This window comes from Falco cherrug, chromosome 9 (genome assembly GCF_023634085.1).
Source record: "Falco cherrug isolate bFalChe1 chromosome 9, bFalChe1.pri, whole genome shotgun sequence".
NCBI lineage: Eukaryota > Metazoa > Chordata > Aves > Falconiformes > Falconidae > Falco > Falco cherrug.
The window spans coordinates 39,681,129-39,694,628 of NC_073705.1; the positions used below are offsets into that span (position 1 = coordinate 39,681,129).

The window sequence follows — 13,500 nt, forward strand, 5'->3', positions numbered from 1 at the left end:
AGGACAAGAATTGACCAAAAGGTCTTATTAACAGTGAAAATGTGAAGGTACATTGTATCCTTTGTACTGCTGTCTAGTAATCATTAAGGTAGTCTTCTCTGTGAGGGTTCCTCTGAGTTACTGTTTTTTTAATTCTAGGAAACAGCAGTTGTCAACATTTCAACTGTTGGTAAGCTCGGTGGGGGAATGAGTCATACAATTAATTGTAAACTGTAAACCCACATTTTTTTCTGAAAATGAGATGTGTTTTTCCATGTGCAACTGTGCTGTAAGGGTTGCACACCACTTAGCACTGAATTGGTGCTGTCCTGTCCCAAAGGTTGGAGGAATGGAGAAAGATTCCAATAATACGGAGAGACTTAACTCATGACAAGCTCTGAAATGAAACTTTTTTCTTTCTGAAAAAACAATATTTGAAAATAATTCTTAAACACATCTTAGGTGTTTATTTGTGTGAGGTAGGAGGAGAGCTGGTGGTTGTGGGTCACATAAGGTGCCTTAGGCTCTGACCTGCTTTCTTCAATAAATTTTGCCGTCTTAAATTGGGAGATGGACCTTGTACTTTCTCTGGGAAGGCTTTCCGAGTTCAGATATTGATACAAGCTAAATATTAAAAAAGTTGGATGACACTTTTTTTTTTTTTGGTGGTGGTTTCTGGAGGATGGAAGAACCTGCATCCATACTTTTGCATGGGTATCAGCAAAATTACTTCTATTATAAAGCATTTTTTTCCCTTTTGGGGAGAAGTTGTCTCAGGATTGACAATAAGGATGCCTGAAGTTTCAGGTTAATCCTTCCTGTCATGCAGTATGAAAAGGCACGCAGCTTTATACTATTTCCCATTTTTGTTACATGTTCATTTTATCTGTGTTTTCATTTTGATTTTCATTATAGCCTTAATCAATTTGTACTATTAATAATAAGTTAGCAATTACTGTGTTTATTGTTACTGTATTGTCCCAGTTTACTCACCATGTATGCTAGTATACGTGGTGGAATGGTTTTGTGCATTTATTCTGCATTACTGATTTGATTCAGTTAAATATTGAGGAAAACTGTGTTTCTGAAAAGTCAGTGACATATCTGAGGTTTTGGTGCAAACCGCAGCCAAAGTCAGTGATAGTATTTGGGGTTTTCACAAGTAAAGTGAAATTGGATTCTTGTCCTGTGCATTGGTACACATTGCATTGGTATGTTTTGGTCCTCCTTTGGTTATTGCTAGTTACCATTGAACTTCCATTCTGGTGTTTACAGGGAAATGCAAAGTTGCTGTGCAAATTTCACAGTTAAGTATCCAAGGTAGTCTTTTTGCTCTTAGCCCTGTGAACAAAAGGACAACCCATCAGCATGAAATTTTGTTTGTTGTCTCAAGGAGATTACTTTTCTAAGAGAAATTGGGACATGCTGAATTCTGTAGTAATTTTTAAAGTATAAATAGTTTCACTGGTTTTGGATTTGTCATATGCAATTTGTAATACAGTACCGAGTCTTGCAGGAAAGAAAGTAGGTACTGTTAATGGTGGATGTGTGAAAATTAGTATCAAAGTTTGTATGGCTGATGTGAGCTATGTAATTTCTGGTAATACAGTGAAATGAATTTGTATTATTGAGAAGGTGTATGCTTGCATGTCCTTGTCTTGTTCCCTTTCAACTATGGAGAAGAAAGCATTCTTTTGTTGCTGTAGCGTTCAGTTATGCTTCTAGGTAACGTGCATTAATATTCTGCATGTCAAACTCTATTCAGCAGCAACTAACCATAAATATGTTATTGTTGACTCTCCTATTATTCTCATCCTAGATTTGGTTCTAAGTGCTCAAGCACCACACACATCTGTAATTCTGTACCAGTAGTTAATGATAGTTGGGAATGAACGAGAATATAGATTAATTGCTGCTTAGTGCAAAAAATACATATTCCAGCAACCTGTATAGCTCTATACTTTCTGTATTGCCAAAGCAGGTGGTCGGTATTAATGTTAGATATAAAATGAATTGCCATGGTTTCTGCAGAGGCAAAAGTTCTGTGAAGGGCTGATCTTGAGATGGATTAAATTCTGAAAGTATATCTTGTTGCACTGATCTTTAATTTTCTTCGCTTATCAGTGGATTTGTTGGCGCATTACTCCCACCCCGCCTTATATCACAATTTTATTCTATTTGTGTTACAGTTGTTACTACATTTGAGTAGTTCTTTGTAACTTTCCAGAGCTTAATGTGTTTTTTGTGTATTGTAAAATTATTTAATTTATGCTTAGTGTGATTGACCTTTTATTTATAAAAATGCAAATCTGTCACATGTATAACCAGTCCAGGTGTTGCATCAGAACAATGTGCTTAAAGTGTTAATGTTTTTTGTAAAAGGATAAATACCTAATTTTTGTAGAAGACTGCTTCTATTTAGAACTCTTTTAAGAACTGTTAAGTGAACAATATATTTATTTCTGATTCACACCCAGTCATTTAATGTTTTATTTGTTAAGTGTCCTGCTTCTTCAAGGAGTTGAAAACATTTACGTTGATAGGAAAGAATTTCTGGCATTGTAACTAAATGATTACACTGCTGGAAAGAAAACTGTTTCCTCTCCTGCTCCACTGATATTTATTAAGTGCTAAGTGAGAGCTGTGTGGTTTCATTTTGTTAGCATATGAAGTCTTTTTAGCTCATGCTGATTTAAATAATAGAGGGTGTATGCATCTTGGGGGAAATACGCTGCATCTCCTGGAACTGATTTCAATCTCAGTTAACCAGTCAGAGGCAAAGAAGTGAAGATTTTGATTCTGACCACATGAAGAGTCTTTTAAGATTTTGTGGCTAGGGGAAACAAAGATCACCCAAGTACACTTGGGTATTTAGTTGACAAAACCATTATGTTATTTAGTCTAATGGGAAAATCCTTAAGACAAGGGTAATGAACATTGTTTCATAGAATATTGGAATAATGACTAGTAAGAAAATAAATTGAGGATGTTTTCATGCATGTTTGGATCTTACGGTTTTATAGAGGAAAAGGGCCTGAAATCTTGAGTGTTCTCATGACAGTTCACTACATCTGTTGCATTTGCCTTGGTTATTTAGGTGCAGGACATAGAGGGTTCCATGTAGAGAGGAAAGGAAAAAAGAAATATTCAGGCAGAAGGAAAGATATACTTGGAAATGTTACACTGAAACACCTAAGAAGATACGAAAAGATTAGTTCATGGGGGTGGGACACTCAAAATCTTACCTCTCATAAGATGTCATTTTATTTAAAAACTGGGAAATACATGAGATATTTGGAATTTGCAATGTTGTATTTGTTTTCAGAACTGGTTGATCCACCTGATCCTTACTGGCTTTCGCTGGTGATAGATGTTTATCCAATTTTGCTATTGTCAGACAGTCAAGCCCAGTTTACTAATCTGTTCAGAAGCACTTCTCTATGTGGTGGCCAGTTCCCTCAAGGACTGTATATTCTGGCAGTGAGTTTTGATCACTCCTCTTCTGAGATATATTAGGGAATTTGCTAATTCTGTCTCTTGCCTCGTGGTTAACAGCTGTCTTATTTGCCATGGTTGTTGTTAGACTGAGATAAGGAAAATCAGAGGTTGGTTATTGGTTACATGATCATAGAATTTGACAGTAACTTTCTCCTTCTGAAAATTATGCTTTCTTCCAGTTTAATATAACCTACAAGTTTACTGCTAAAATAAATTTTTGTCTTTATACTGACACTTTTTTTCTGTCTGCATGAATAAACTGGTAGGGGCAAGGCAGTAAAACAGTTGAGTCAGTTCTTTGCTTGTCCTGTTCTCAGATAGTTATGTTTCTGTACCCGTGTGGTACTGCTGGAAAGCCCTCCACTGCTAACATGTCAGCAAAAGGTGCTAAAGAACAGGTTTCATCAAGTAGTTTACATATATATCTTTCACTTGCTGTTACATTGGGGGACAGGGAAGGACCTTTCTTCAGATATCAAATTTCACTTCGTGGCTGTTCCAGTGGATTAAATCTAGTGCTGGTGTGCGTGGCACATTTTTTGAGAAACTGTCAGTGAGACACAGGTCATGCTTATGAACAGTTTGGATTTAGTGGAGTTTTCAGCTAACTCGGGTTGCCAGAGCACAAATGCAATCCACATACAGTTGCTTTTCTTTGGTTGTAATCAGGGCTCTGCATGCTGCGGTTTGGGGAAGGAATCCTTAGTTTAGTTCTTCAGCTGTCTTTACTGTGACCTAAAGCAGGGAGAGAAAGCTTAATGGGGCTCTTAAGTACATTAAGCCTGCCACCTTTGTTGAAAAGGAAGTAATTTCTGAAATGTTAACTGTGCAGAATTCTCACTTACACGTATGCCATCTTTACCTCAGAGTATTATGTTTAATTTGTTATCCATTTTTATTTTGGCAGAGGCCCAGTTTATCAAAATAATCTTCTAAATGAACTTGTGTGAGATAAGACTTGTTTGAGCACATGAACTTGAAATAAACTGGTTGAGTGGGTTCTAGATTTGTTGGTTTAAAAAAAAAAAACACAACAGAGACAACAATGTAGTCCATTGGTATTCAAATACCCTTTATTAATTAATTGCTGAAATAGAATCTGTAGCATGCTTGACAAATAATATTACAGGAAACATCTAAAGTTACATAATACTCTGAGGAGATTCTTGATGTTAACAAGGTGGTTGGTTACAGATGAACAGGGGCAGTGATAAGCCTCTGGTGTACAAGGTAGAGCTAATTTTGTTGAATCAGTAGTGATTATGGTATTAATGCAGTACTATGTAATTCATTTCTGCAGAACATGGAAAAGACAGAGACATGCAAAATTAAGAGAAGTGCAAAAGGAACCAAAAGATGAGTGAAGAGGCTTGCAGTTATGTAGTGCCCCACAGTAGTTAAATTAGCAGTTCAAGAATCTTTCTGGAAGAGTGGAAGGTGGAAAGCTGAAAGAGGTAGGGAATGCCACATAATAAATCTTAAATGTATTTTTGAGTACAGTTTCTAACTTTATTACCACAAAAGTAAAAAATAATAAGAATTAAAGTAATAGTGTAACTTTTGACCTGAAGTATCTTAAAGAATGCAAAAATAACACATGAACTCTCCCAGCAGCTTATAAATAGCTCAGTATTACTATTTTGACTTGTTATGGAAAGAAATTAAGTTTTACAGTACAAAATGGGTCAGAAAGCCAGCAACATTGTGACATTACTTTATTGCCCACTGGAGGTAAGTTTTCAGTCCACAGGAATATGTTTGCGCACTCCAAACAATTGTTAGTCTGTGTGAGTTTTATTAAGCTCATAAAAATGTAGATAGTCATCATTAATGGATGTAAAAGTGCAGTAATGACTAGTAGACATACATATATCAGTGTAGTCTTTTCCTTAAAAAAGTATAGAGTGATTATTGGTGACCTTCCTTCCTAGTTTTTCCATGACATTTTTTTGTATGAGCAGGCACTTTCCTCGCAAGACTTTTTAAGGCTTCATGAATAAAGCCTAGTAGTACGAGCTAGGAACACAATAAACTTGTAGGCAGTAGTTCAGTGTACTACAAAATTAGAAGCAAAGAATATGTAAGTACCTATTTTCATTAATAGTTGGAGGAGAGCAGACTAACTGTTAAAATCAACTTGAGTATATAATTTTTATCAACATTGACTGCTGTAATGTTGAATTTTGAATTTCTCCTCAGTTCAGTATTCAATTTGTCTTCTATAAATGAAATATCTTTTGAACTGTGGTTACTCAGCATTAACCTCTACCTTGATGGATTGCTGTATTGTATTTGCGTCTGTTGTTGTTTCTTATCTGTCTGCTCCCCCTACTCTGTCTCCCCACCCCAAATTTTTTTGTTTGTACTTGGTGCCCATCTTTTCAGGGTACAAAGATAAAGCTTGATGGGTCAGAAGGTCATTGATGCTTTGCCTTTTGTGAAACTTTTGGCAAAGCAAGTTCCTCATCTTGGTTTAGGCCTTTTTAACCCTCTACATTACAGTCACCATGTTAGTGACTTGGTAAATTCATATAAGTGTTAAAGTGACAGTGTTTATAGTTAGTGTTCTTAAGAGGTATGGATAAGAAATAGTCATGCTTGGGTTTGAGGAGCACCGATAGGTTTTTGTTCAGATGTTTATTATGTGCATTAACACCCTCCCACCCCCCACCCCCCCCCCAAACTAGCAAAATGACAGGATTGGTATATTAAAATTTCTAGTAAAGACTGTATTTGAAATCTTGTGCCACACAAGTTAAATTTCCTTGATTTGAAACGTGTCAGATTTTATTTTAGTCATGTCATTGTTCTCCCTTGTTTTTGATCAAGAGTTTATTCCAAACACTTCAATATGAACAGAGCATTCATCACCCAAGGCTATATGCACTTGCAGCATGGTCTTAAGAATTTCTGTAGGGTTATCAGTGGGAGCAACTGGGTTGCCACTGAGCTCTTCACACTTTGCTGAAAAACTACAAAGAACATATTTCTGGGCATACCCTGCAGTGTGGTGAAGGACCTTGTTTAGGGTAGGCAGAACTTTGTAAGGTCTTTCCTCAGTAGAATAAAATTTCTTGACAGCAGATATTTGCTGTGAAGAATAACAAGTCTTTATGAAGAGGAAACACACATTTTCTTGGAATTAAAAAATTAGTCATTAGTGATTTACATATAAGTGAATTAAGAGCTCTTTTTGGTGGAGCAGGGGGCATCATATCTAAAGAACATAGTGCTTCATTTAGTACATTTATATGAGCAGAATGTAGTTAGATGTCAGACTACCTGTTCCCTAGAAAATAATTGTTTTGGGGAGTTAATGCAGAGAACTTGACTGAAAAAAACAACTTTGGGTCTGCATTTAATCAAGATTTCGCAGTGCGGACAATAGAACAGTACAGCTGTTCTCAGCTGAGTATGGAACAAGTGGTGAGGCAGATTTATTTACTCTTTTGCTACTGAAAGTCTCACTTTTGCATTTGGCTTTGCATATGTGTTCTCATCTTGGAGTTAACTCTGAACCAGGATTCTTTCTTAAACCACTATCAACAGTTGAAATGTCTCTCACAAGGACTATTACCAACAGGATTGTGTTTTCCTCTTCCTTTTCAGTGGAATCAACATGGTAAGACCTCTTGGTCATCTCAGAGTGAAGAGGCAGTCTCACTTTGCGCGTGAACTTCCACTTGTCCTGAGGCTCTTAATGGATTTGGAACACTTTTTTCTGTAGGAAGGATATTACATTATCTTTATTACCTCCAGCAATATATGGCTTTATGGCATTGGCTGTTGCAAATTTTCACACCTTTCTGAAGAATCTTTCTTGGCACATCTTTATAGCAATTGACTGGAAGTAGGTGGGAAACCAGTGAGTTGTATTGGAGTACCAGGGATATGTTTGTGAAGTATTTGTATGTAGGCACAGGTGCACATGGAAGGCCATGCAGTCTAGTCCTCATCTTCTTCAGAAACTGTCTTAGTCTCTTCTGAATTTTGGATGGGAAAAGTAGTTTGGCTATGCACTAATTCCTTGTAATTATTTGTATCAATTAAGTAAGAATAATAAAAGCCTTTGATAATAGATTGTCATTGAACTATCATTCTTTTGTGGAAATAGTGTCCTGAAATATTGATAATTTTTCAAGATTTGCTTCTGTTTTGCAGCAGCTACACTGTAGAACTTGTTGCATGAGATTTGAATAATTGCAAATTAATTACATATACCTGTGTTTATATCTACACTGGTATTTGCAGCACTACAGAGGTCTATTTCTCAGGCAGTTACTGATCTACATTAACACTGGAGTGATATATCTGTAATGCAGCTACTTCAGTGAAGGCTATGAAGACTGGCAAGTGTGTAGTAGTTTACATAAGGATATTATATGACTTCAGCAGGATGAAAAGATCTACTGAATCCCAGTATCCAGACCTCTCTTGTGCCTTTGTCAAACCTGTCTGTTACAGCCTGTTGATGTTGAGTTGCAGCGAGCTGGAGTGCTTCTTTTTTCTTTCATCTCTTCAAACTTGTTGAACTGTGGAGTGTCATGGAAGAGCAGTTTTCCATTTAAAGCAAGCTGTATCTCCATGGTGTATAGTAAAATAAAAAAGAAGATAGATTTTTTCTTTCATAGATTTCAAGTTTCCTTATACATTTTCAGTTTAAGTTGCACTGATACAACTTATTTTAGTAGAAAACCGTACCACTAATTAAAATAATAATCTGTGGATAGCATAGGGCATAAATCATTCAGTGTTTCATTACAACAAATCAAAGCAAATGTTATTTGATCTTTAAGGTCTTAAAAATAAGTTTTTTAAAAAATTAAAAGGTTGGACATGGTTTGAAGGGCTCTGAAAAATTAACAGGCACAACTACAAGTAATCTAGCTAAAGCCTTAGAATCTTTAAAATTTCCTGATGTTACCTAAAACAACTCTGCAACTATTATGTGCTGAACCTAAACTGGGGATAGTTTATCAGACTTCCTGTACTGTCACCCCTTACCACAGCTGCTCCTTTTTTTTTTTTTTACACCCAACCACCCCACCCATGTTTCTTTATTCAGATATGTTCTTTGACAAATTAATTCCCCCAAATAATGAAGGCTTTCTAGCAGAGATGTTTTTTGGCAAGTTTGAGAGTCTGGGGATGAATACTTGCTTATGAAATATTTGTTTGTTTATTTAAGGTGGCTAATCTTGCTTGTTCATTGTCAACAAATGAAGATGGAATGAAAATTGTCCAAATGGCAGCTAATCACATAGAGACTTTGTGCCCACAGGTATGACTTTTTCAGTTAATTCCCATTACAGTGCACTAAGCATTTACTGTGTTTTTGTCACACAACATAGAGGTTTAGTCATGCTCCTTCAATCTGAATTCAGATGCCATTCACACAGCTTGATATAGTAAACGGAGACAAAATGATAAATCAAGGGCAAATAGGTAATTTGTTTATTTGTTCTTAGTGGTTAACATAGGAATTGTTAATTGTCTGTATTGATTGAGAATTTGAGAAAGCTGAAAAAAAATACAATAGAAGAAATGTGCTGATCTGTTTCTGAAATTAAACCTAATTGAATCAAGTGTGACATAAGCAAGTTGTATTTTTACTCATAGAAAGCAATACATATTTTGACCTTTAACTTGAAAAGTTATTACCACTCAGTTTGGCTTTTGTATATGTGAATCTTAAAGTATGAATTTTTCTGATTATCACCAATCAAAAAACTTAAGCTTTTGTCTTAAGCAGATGAATGAAAACCAGCAGTTACAGGTAAAGTTTTGGAAATTAATATCTTATTAAAAATGTATTGGCTCTGTTCTTGTCATGTTCAGAATTACAGAGACATAAAAACTGCACTTATATCTGTTTAGGGCAAAGATTATACTTGTTTGTGTGAATCTGATCGGAGTGTTTCAGCCCCGAGGCTGCATAATTTCAAGATCATTAGGTCTTTGAAGAACACTGTAGTTTACACAGTGGCCCAAATATTCTTACACTTTTTTGTGTGTGAATGGTAAATGTATTTGAAATAGAAGGCGAAGAGGAAATGTTAATAATATGTTCAATTACAACCTTGAGAAGTCCCTTTTATGCTTGTTGAGTAAATGCAACAGGGGAAAAAGAAACTTGTGTCAAGGAAACGGGATATTCTGAAAATACCACAGATCAGTGTCTTCTCTTGAATCATTCAGTTTCAATGTCTATTTTTATAACTTCTACAGTTCTGTGTTTCACGTCCCACTCTATTTGATTTAATGTGTTACTGGTTTTATAAGACGGTTGCTGCCTTGTAAGAATTCATGAATAGCTTCCAGTTTCTTAGTTTCTCCAGGGGTACAAGTGCACCTTTGAATACATTATTATGAGCCAGATGTAGCTTTTTAATTGAAAACCTACACTTGCAGTATTGCATCTGATACCAGAAACTCCTGAAATCTAATTTTGACTAAAATATTGATTTTTCTCCACAGCCATTTAACTTGATTAAGTTTAACTTAATTTCCTATCATAAAGTAGAAGTTTCTTGTTTGTTCCCCGCCTCTTTTTTTTAACCTCAAGGTAAACCAGGGGTGCATTAGTTGATGATTGTACATCTGTCTAAACAGAGAATGTGGCATGCACATGATAAGATTGTATTACTATTAACGGTATGTTCATTGTGCAGGATTTGCTGCTTTCTTAGATGAGGACCTTTCCCTGGGAAAGAAACTGACATTTTATTTAAGTAAGAAATAGCAGAATAAGGCTCCTGCATTTTTCAGTAAATCAGATTATGCCGTATCATTTAAAATGCCTCCACAGGGGAAAGACTTATCTCTGAAGATCCCTGCAGGGCATATCAATTAGAGTTTGGAATGGGGAAATTTGCATGTAGAACTTCCCAATGTTCTTAAATCTTTGGAGTAAAAAATGGGGTTTTATGTGTTCTGAAAAATATGTTTCTTGAAGGGAACCACTTAGTTTGGATTAAAATCTGAAAACAGAAAGTAAAACCTCAACCCTCACACCCCAAACACACTAACCAAAAAAACAGCAAAACCAAGCAAAACTTCCCATGTAGCACTGGGGAACAGACAGAGAGTTGGCAAACCCTGGAGAAAAGCCTTTATGCTTATGTTATATTAATTATACTGTAGTTAAAATGTAGAGGGTTAATTCTGAGCTCTTGACTATTTTTTTATCTCAAGTGAGATTATTAGCAAATATTTTTACTGTTCAATAAATGAAATAAGCTAGGCATGTATATTAGAGCTGATTGAAAACACATAATGCCTGTTGTTCCTGAAGCTTCATGAATACTTCATGAGAAATTAGTTTTATATATATTTAATATAAAGTCAATAATAATTAATAGAATAAAGAAATGAAGAGCTGCTAGCATAGGTTCTGATGAAGGTAGAATTATTTCTGTTCATGTTACTAGCTTTTGGTTGGGGGAATTTTTTTTAGTGTTGTCAAGTAGGTAAAATCTACTATGTCACTTGTTCTGTGCGAGAATCCATGTTACTTTCCTGGTGTGCAGATCAAATCATGATCTCATGAAGTGCACGAGAATGAAAGAAAAGGAAAAGAACCCACAGAAGCAAACGAGTAGTTTTGAACAGCACGGGTATAAATCTGTAGAGCTGTTTTTGCTAATACAGTGGCATGTTTGAAGAAGTCTGTGGTTCCTCTAATAATTAGTCCTCTGGAATAGCCAAAGATACCTAATAGATAGTAAACCTGTCAATACAGAGATGGAAAAATATCCTAAATGTAGGAAACCAGAGATCAGCAGACAAGGGTCTGGCTTTTCTGTCTTAATTCTTGGTAGGGTTTTACATTTTTACAGGCTAGTAAGCTTTCAGGTGGTTCAACAATTATGTCTGGCACAGCAGGCCAACAAGAAGAGGAAAAGGGAGAAAAGACCTAGAAAAACATGTGTGTTTGTGTATAAGGAGGATATAGCCTGTTATTTGACCTGGCTTCTGTGTTAGTACTGGATTGTCTTTCCTTACCTCCCTTAAGGTTGGCCTCTGTTTTTGCTGGGCTGGGGAGCTCTGCTGAGGGATAAGCTTATGGAATAAGGATGGTTCTGCAGCAGGCTCTGACAGAGGGAGGAGGTGAGAAGGAAGCCATTGATCTCACCTTGGATGGAGTTGAAGGCCTTAGATAATGCAGCTTAACCTGGGGTAAGGATATGGTGTTGGTGGCGAGCAGAGAATCAAGGTTGAACAGGAGCTGAGGCAGGAGACGGTGTGCAGGTTCTCTCTGAAACTCCCATTTATTAGAAGCATACATAGTGGAAGTGCTGTGATGCACATAATGAGACATAAGGGTGTTTTCTTCCGTGAGGGAATGGAAGCCAGGGAGTGCCAGGAGCATTAATGCAAACAGATCCTGAACTGATATTTTTGAGGGGAAGAATAACCTCGAGCCTAAAGCTGGAACAGTTGTTTCAAAGTGGAGATCAGAAGTGGCTAGTGTCAATGCAGCAGCTGGGAAGAGCTTTGGCATGTCAGAGGGCCCTGGCTAAAGCCTTTTTATAAGCATAAAGATCCCTGGAGAGTTTTAAGAAGCAGGAGGTTTGGGCTTGTTTTGGAAGAACCATACCTGAAAAAGCAAATTTCAGGCTTGCTTCCTTTGAAGGTGACATCTCGCTAGAGCTTGCTACTTACTAGTTAGTGAGATGGCGCAGACTGGTTAGTTCTGCAGTGAGCCACAACTGTTCTGGTACATCACGAAAGCAAGCAGAACACAGGAAAAACACATGAATGTTAGCTTAATCTGTGTTTAGCAGTAATTTTTTAAAAAACATTCAATCTTATGCAATATTTTTATCAGCTATTTTAAAAAAGACAGGATGTAGACTAGTATAACTGGAACCTCAGATCTTAGTATTTTTAGTGAGCTCTGTTTTTCTCGCAAGTATTGAGAGAGAGAAACCATGTAGTTATAAAGCTATTAGGTGAGAAGGAAATCTATCTAACAGGAAACCCATTAGAGGTTGAGTTGTTCTTTGTGTTTAAAAAACAAAAGTGGAGATGAGGGAAAACAGCCTTAAAAAAAAGAGAAAGTGATTGTATCTTCAGCTATTTTAAATGTGTAGGCAGCTGTAACCTCATTTCTCTTCTTAACTTGCATCTAACCAGGAATATATCAGAACCTGAAGCAGATATTACAGCATATTTCAGAACTAGTTCCTAAGCTGCTGGAGGAAGTTTGCAAAGACATAAATGTCCTTTATAGCTAGCTGTTGTTGATGCAGAATGTATTATGAGGAAGACATTGATTCAGTGGATATGAAATGCATGCTGAGCCAGTTAAATTTGCGGTCGCTCCCAGTGTGAAGCGTAGATGCTCAGATAGTGCTACTGGCTCTGAGAATGCTTTCTGCCTGAGTCTTCCCTTTGTATTCGAGCTGTTAGAGCTGTTGGCTAAAAAGTAGTGCCTGTTACTTATCATTTGTTGGGTAAATATGATAAAGAACAAGCACCTTGTGGTAGGCCAGAAGCTTTGTCACAAGCAAGACAGTGTTACAACCCATAGTAGATCTGGGTATTATGGGTTTACTTAAGAACCAGGGAGATCAGGTTTTAATCTGATTGATGATACAACACACTCACTCATTTGTTTCCCCCATAGTGGTATTTTCATTAGGTCTCAGCTTCCCTTTCCAGCAGGGAGATTGCTGCTAGTCCCGGAATGTTGGGCAGAAAGTTAGGGTAGCTTTGTCCTATATATCTGTTCGCAATCAGCTGTCTTGAGTTTACTGTTTAAGGTCCCTAGGTGTCTCACAGTATTTTTCTCCACATGTTTTCCTGACCTCCAGGGTCTTTCCTCACTTCCAGGATTGTTTCTCTAGCCAGGATATTCATCAGCCTCTTTTTTGGCCCATAAACCCTTGATTTTTCCCAACCCAGGTGTGTGTGCAGAAGCATGAAGTGTCATCTGCCTATTAACTGGTGGCTCTAGTTTGTGTCTCTCCATTAATGGTTGACTCAGGATATGTCAGTTTTGTTTAGCTGAGGTGGTTA

General features: G+C 36.8%; 1 protein-coding gene across 3 annotated transcripts in view; it reads left to right on the plus strand.

Annotated features, from left to right (window-relative positions):
* The window catches only part of CTNNA3 (catenin alpha 3), a 503,321-nt gene that overhangs the window by 326,187 nt on the left and 163,634 nt on the right, over positions 1-13,500 (plus strand). For 2 of the 3 annotated variants that reach the window (XM_005433457.3, XM_027817117.2), the window contains one exon: positions 8,666-8,758. In XM_005433457.3, coding sequence (XP_005433514.1) covers positions 8,666-8,758 — 93 coding nt within the window. Of the gene's footprint in view, positions 1-4,846; positions 4,932-8,665; positions 8,759-13,500 lie in introns of those variants that run through there. The other variant, XM_027817118.2, reaches the window with a different exon arrangement.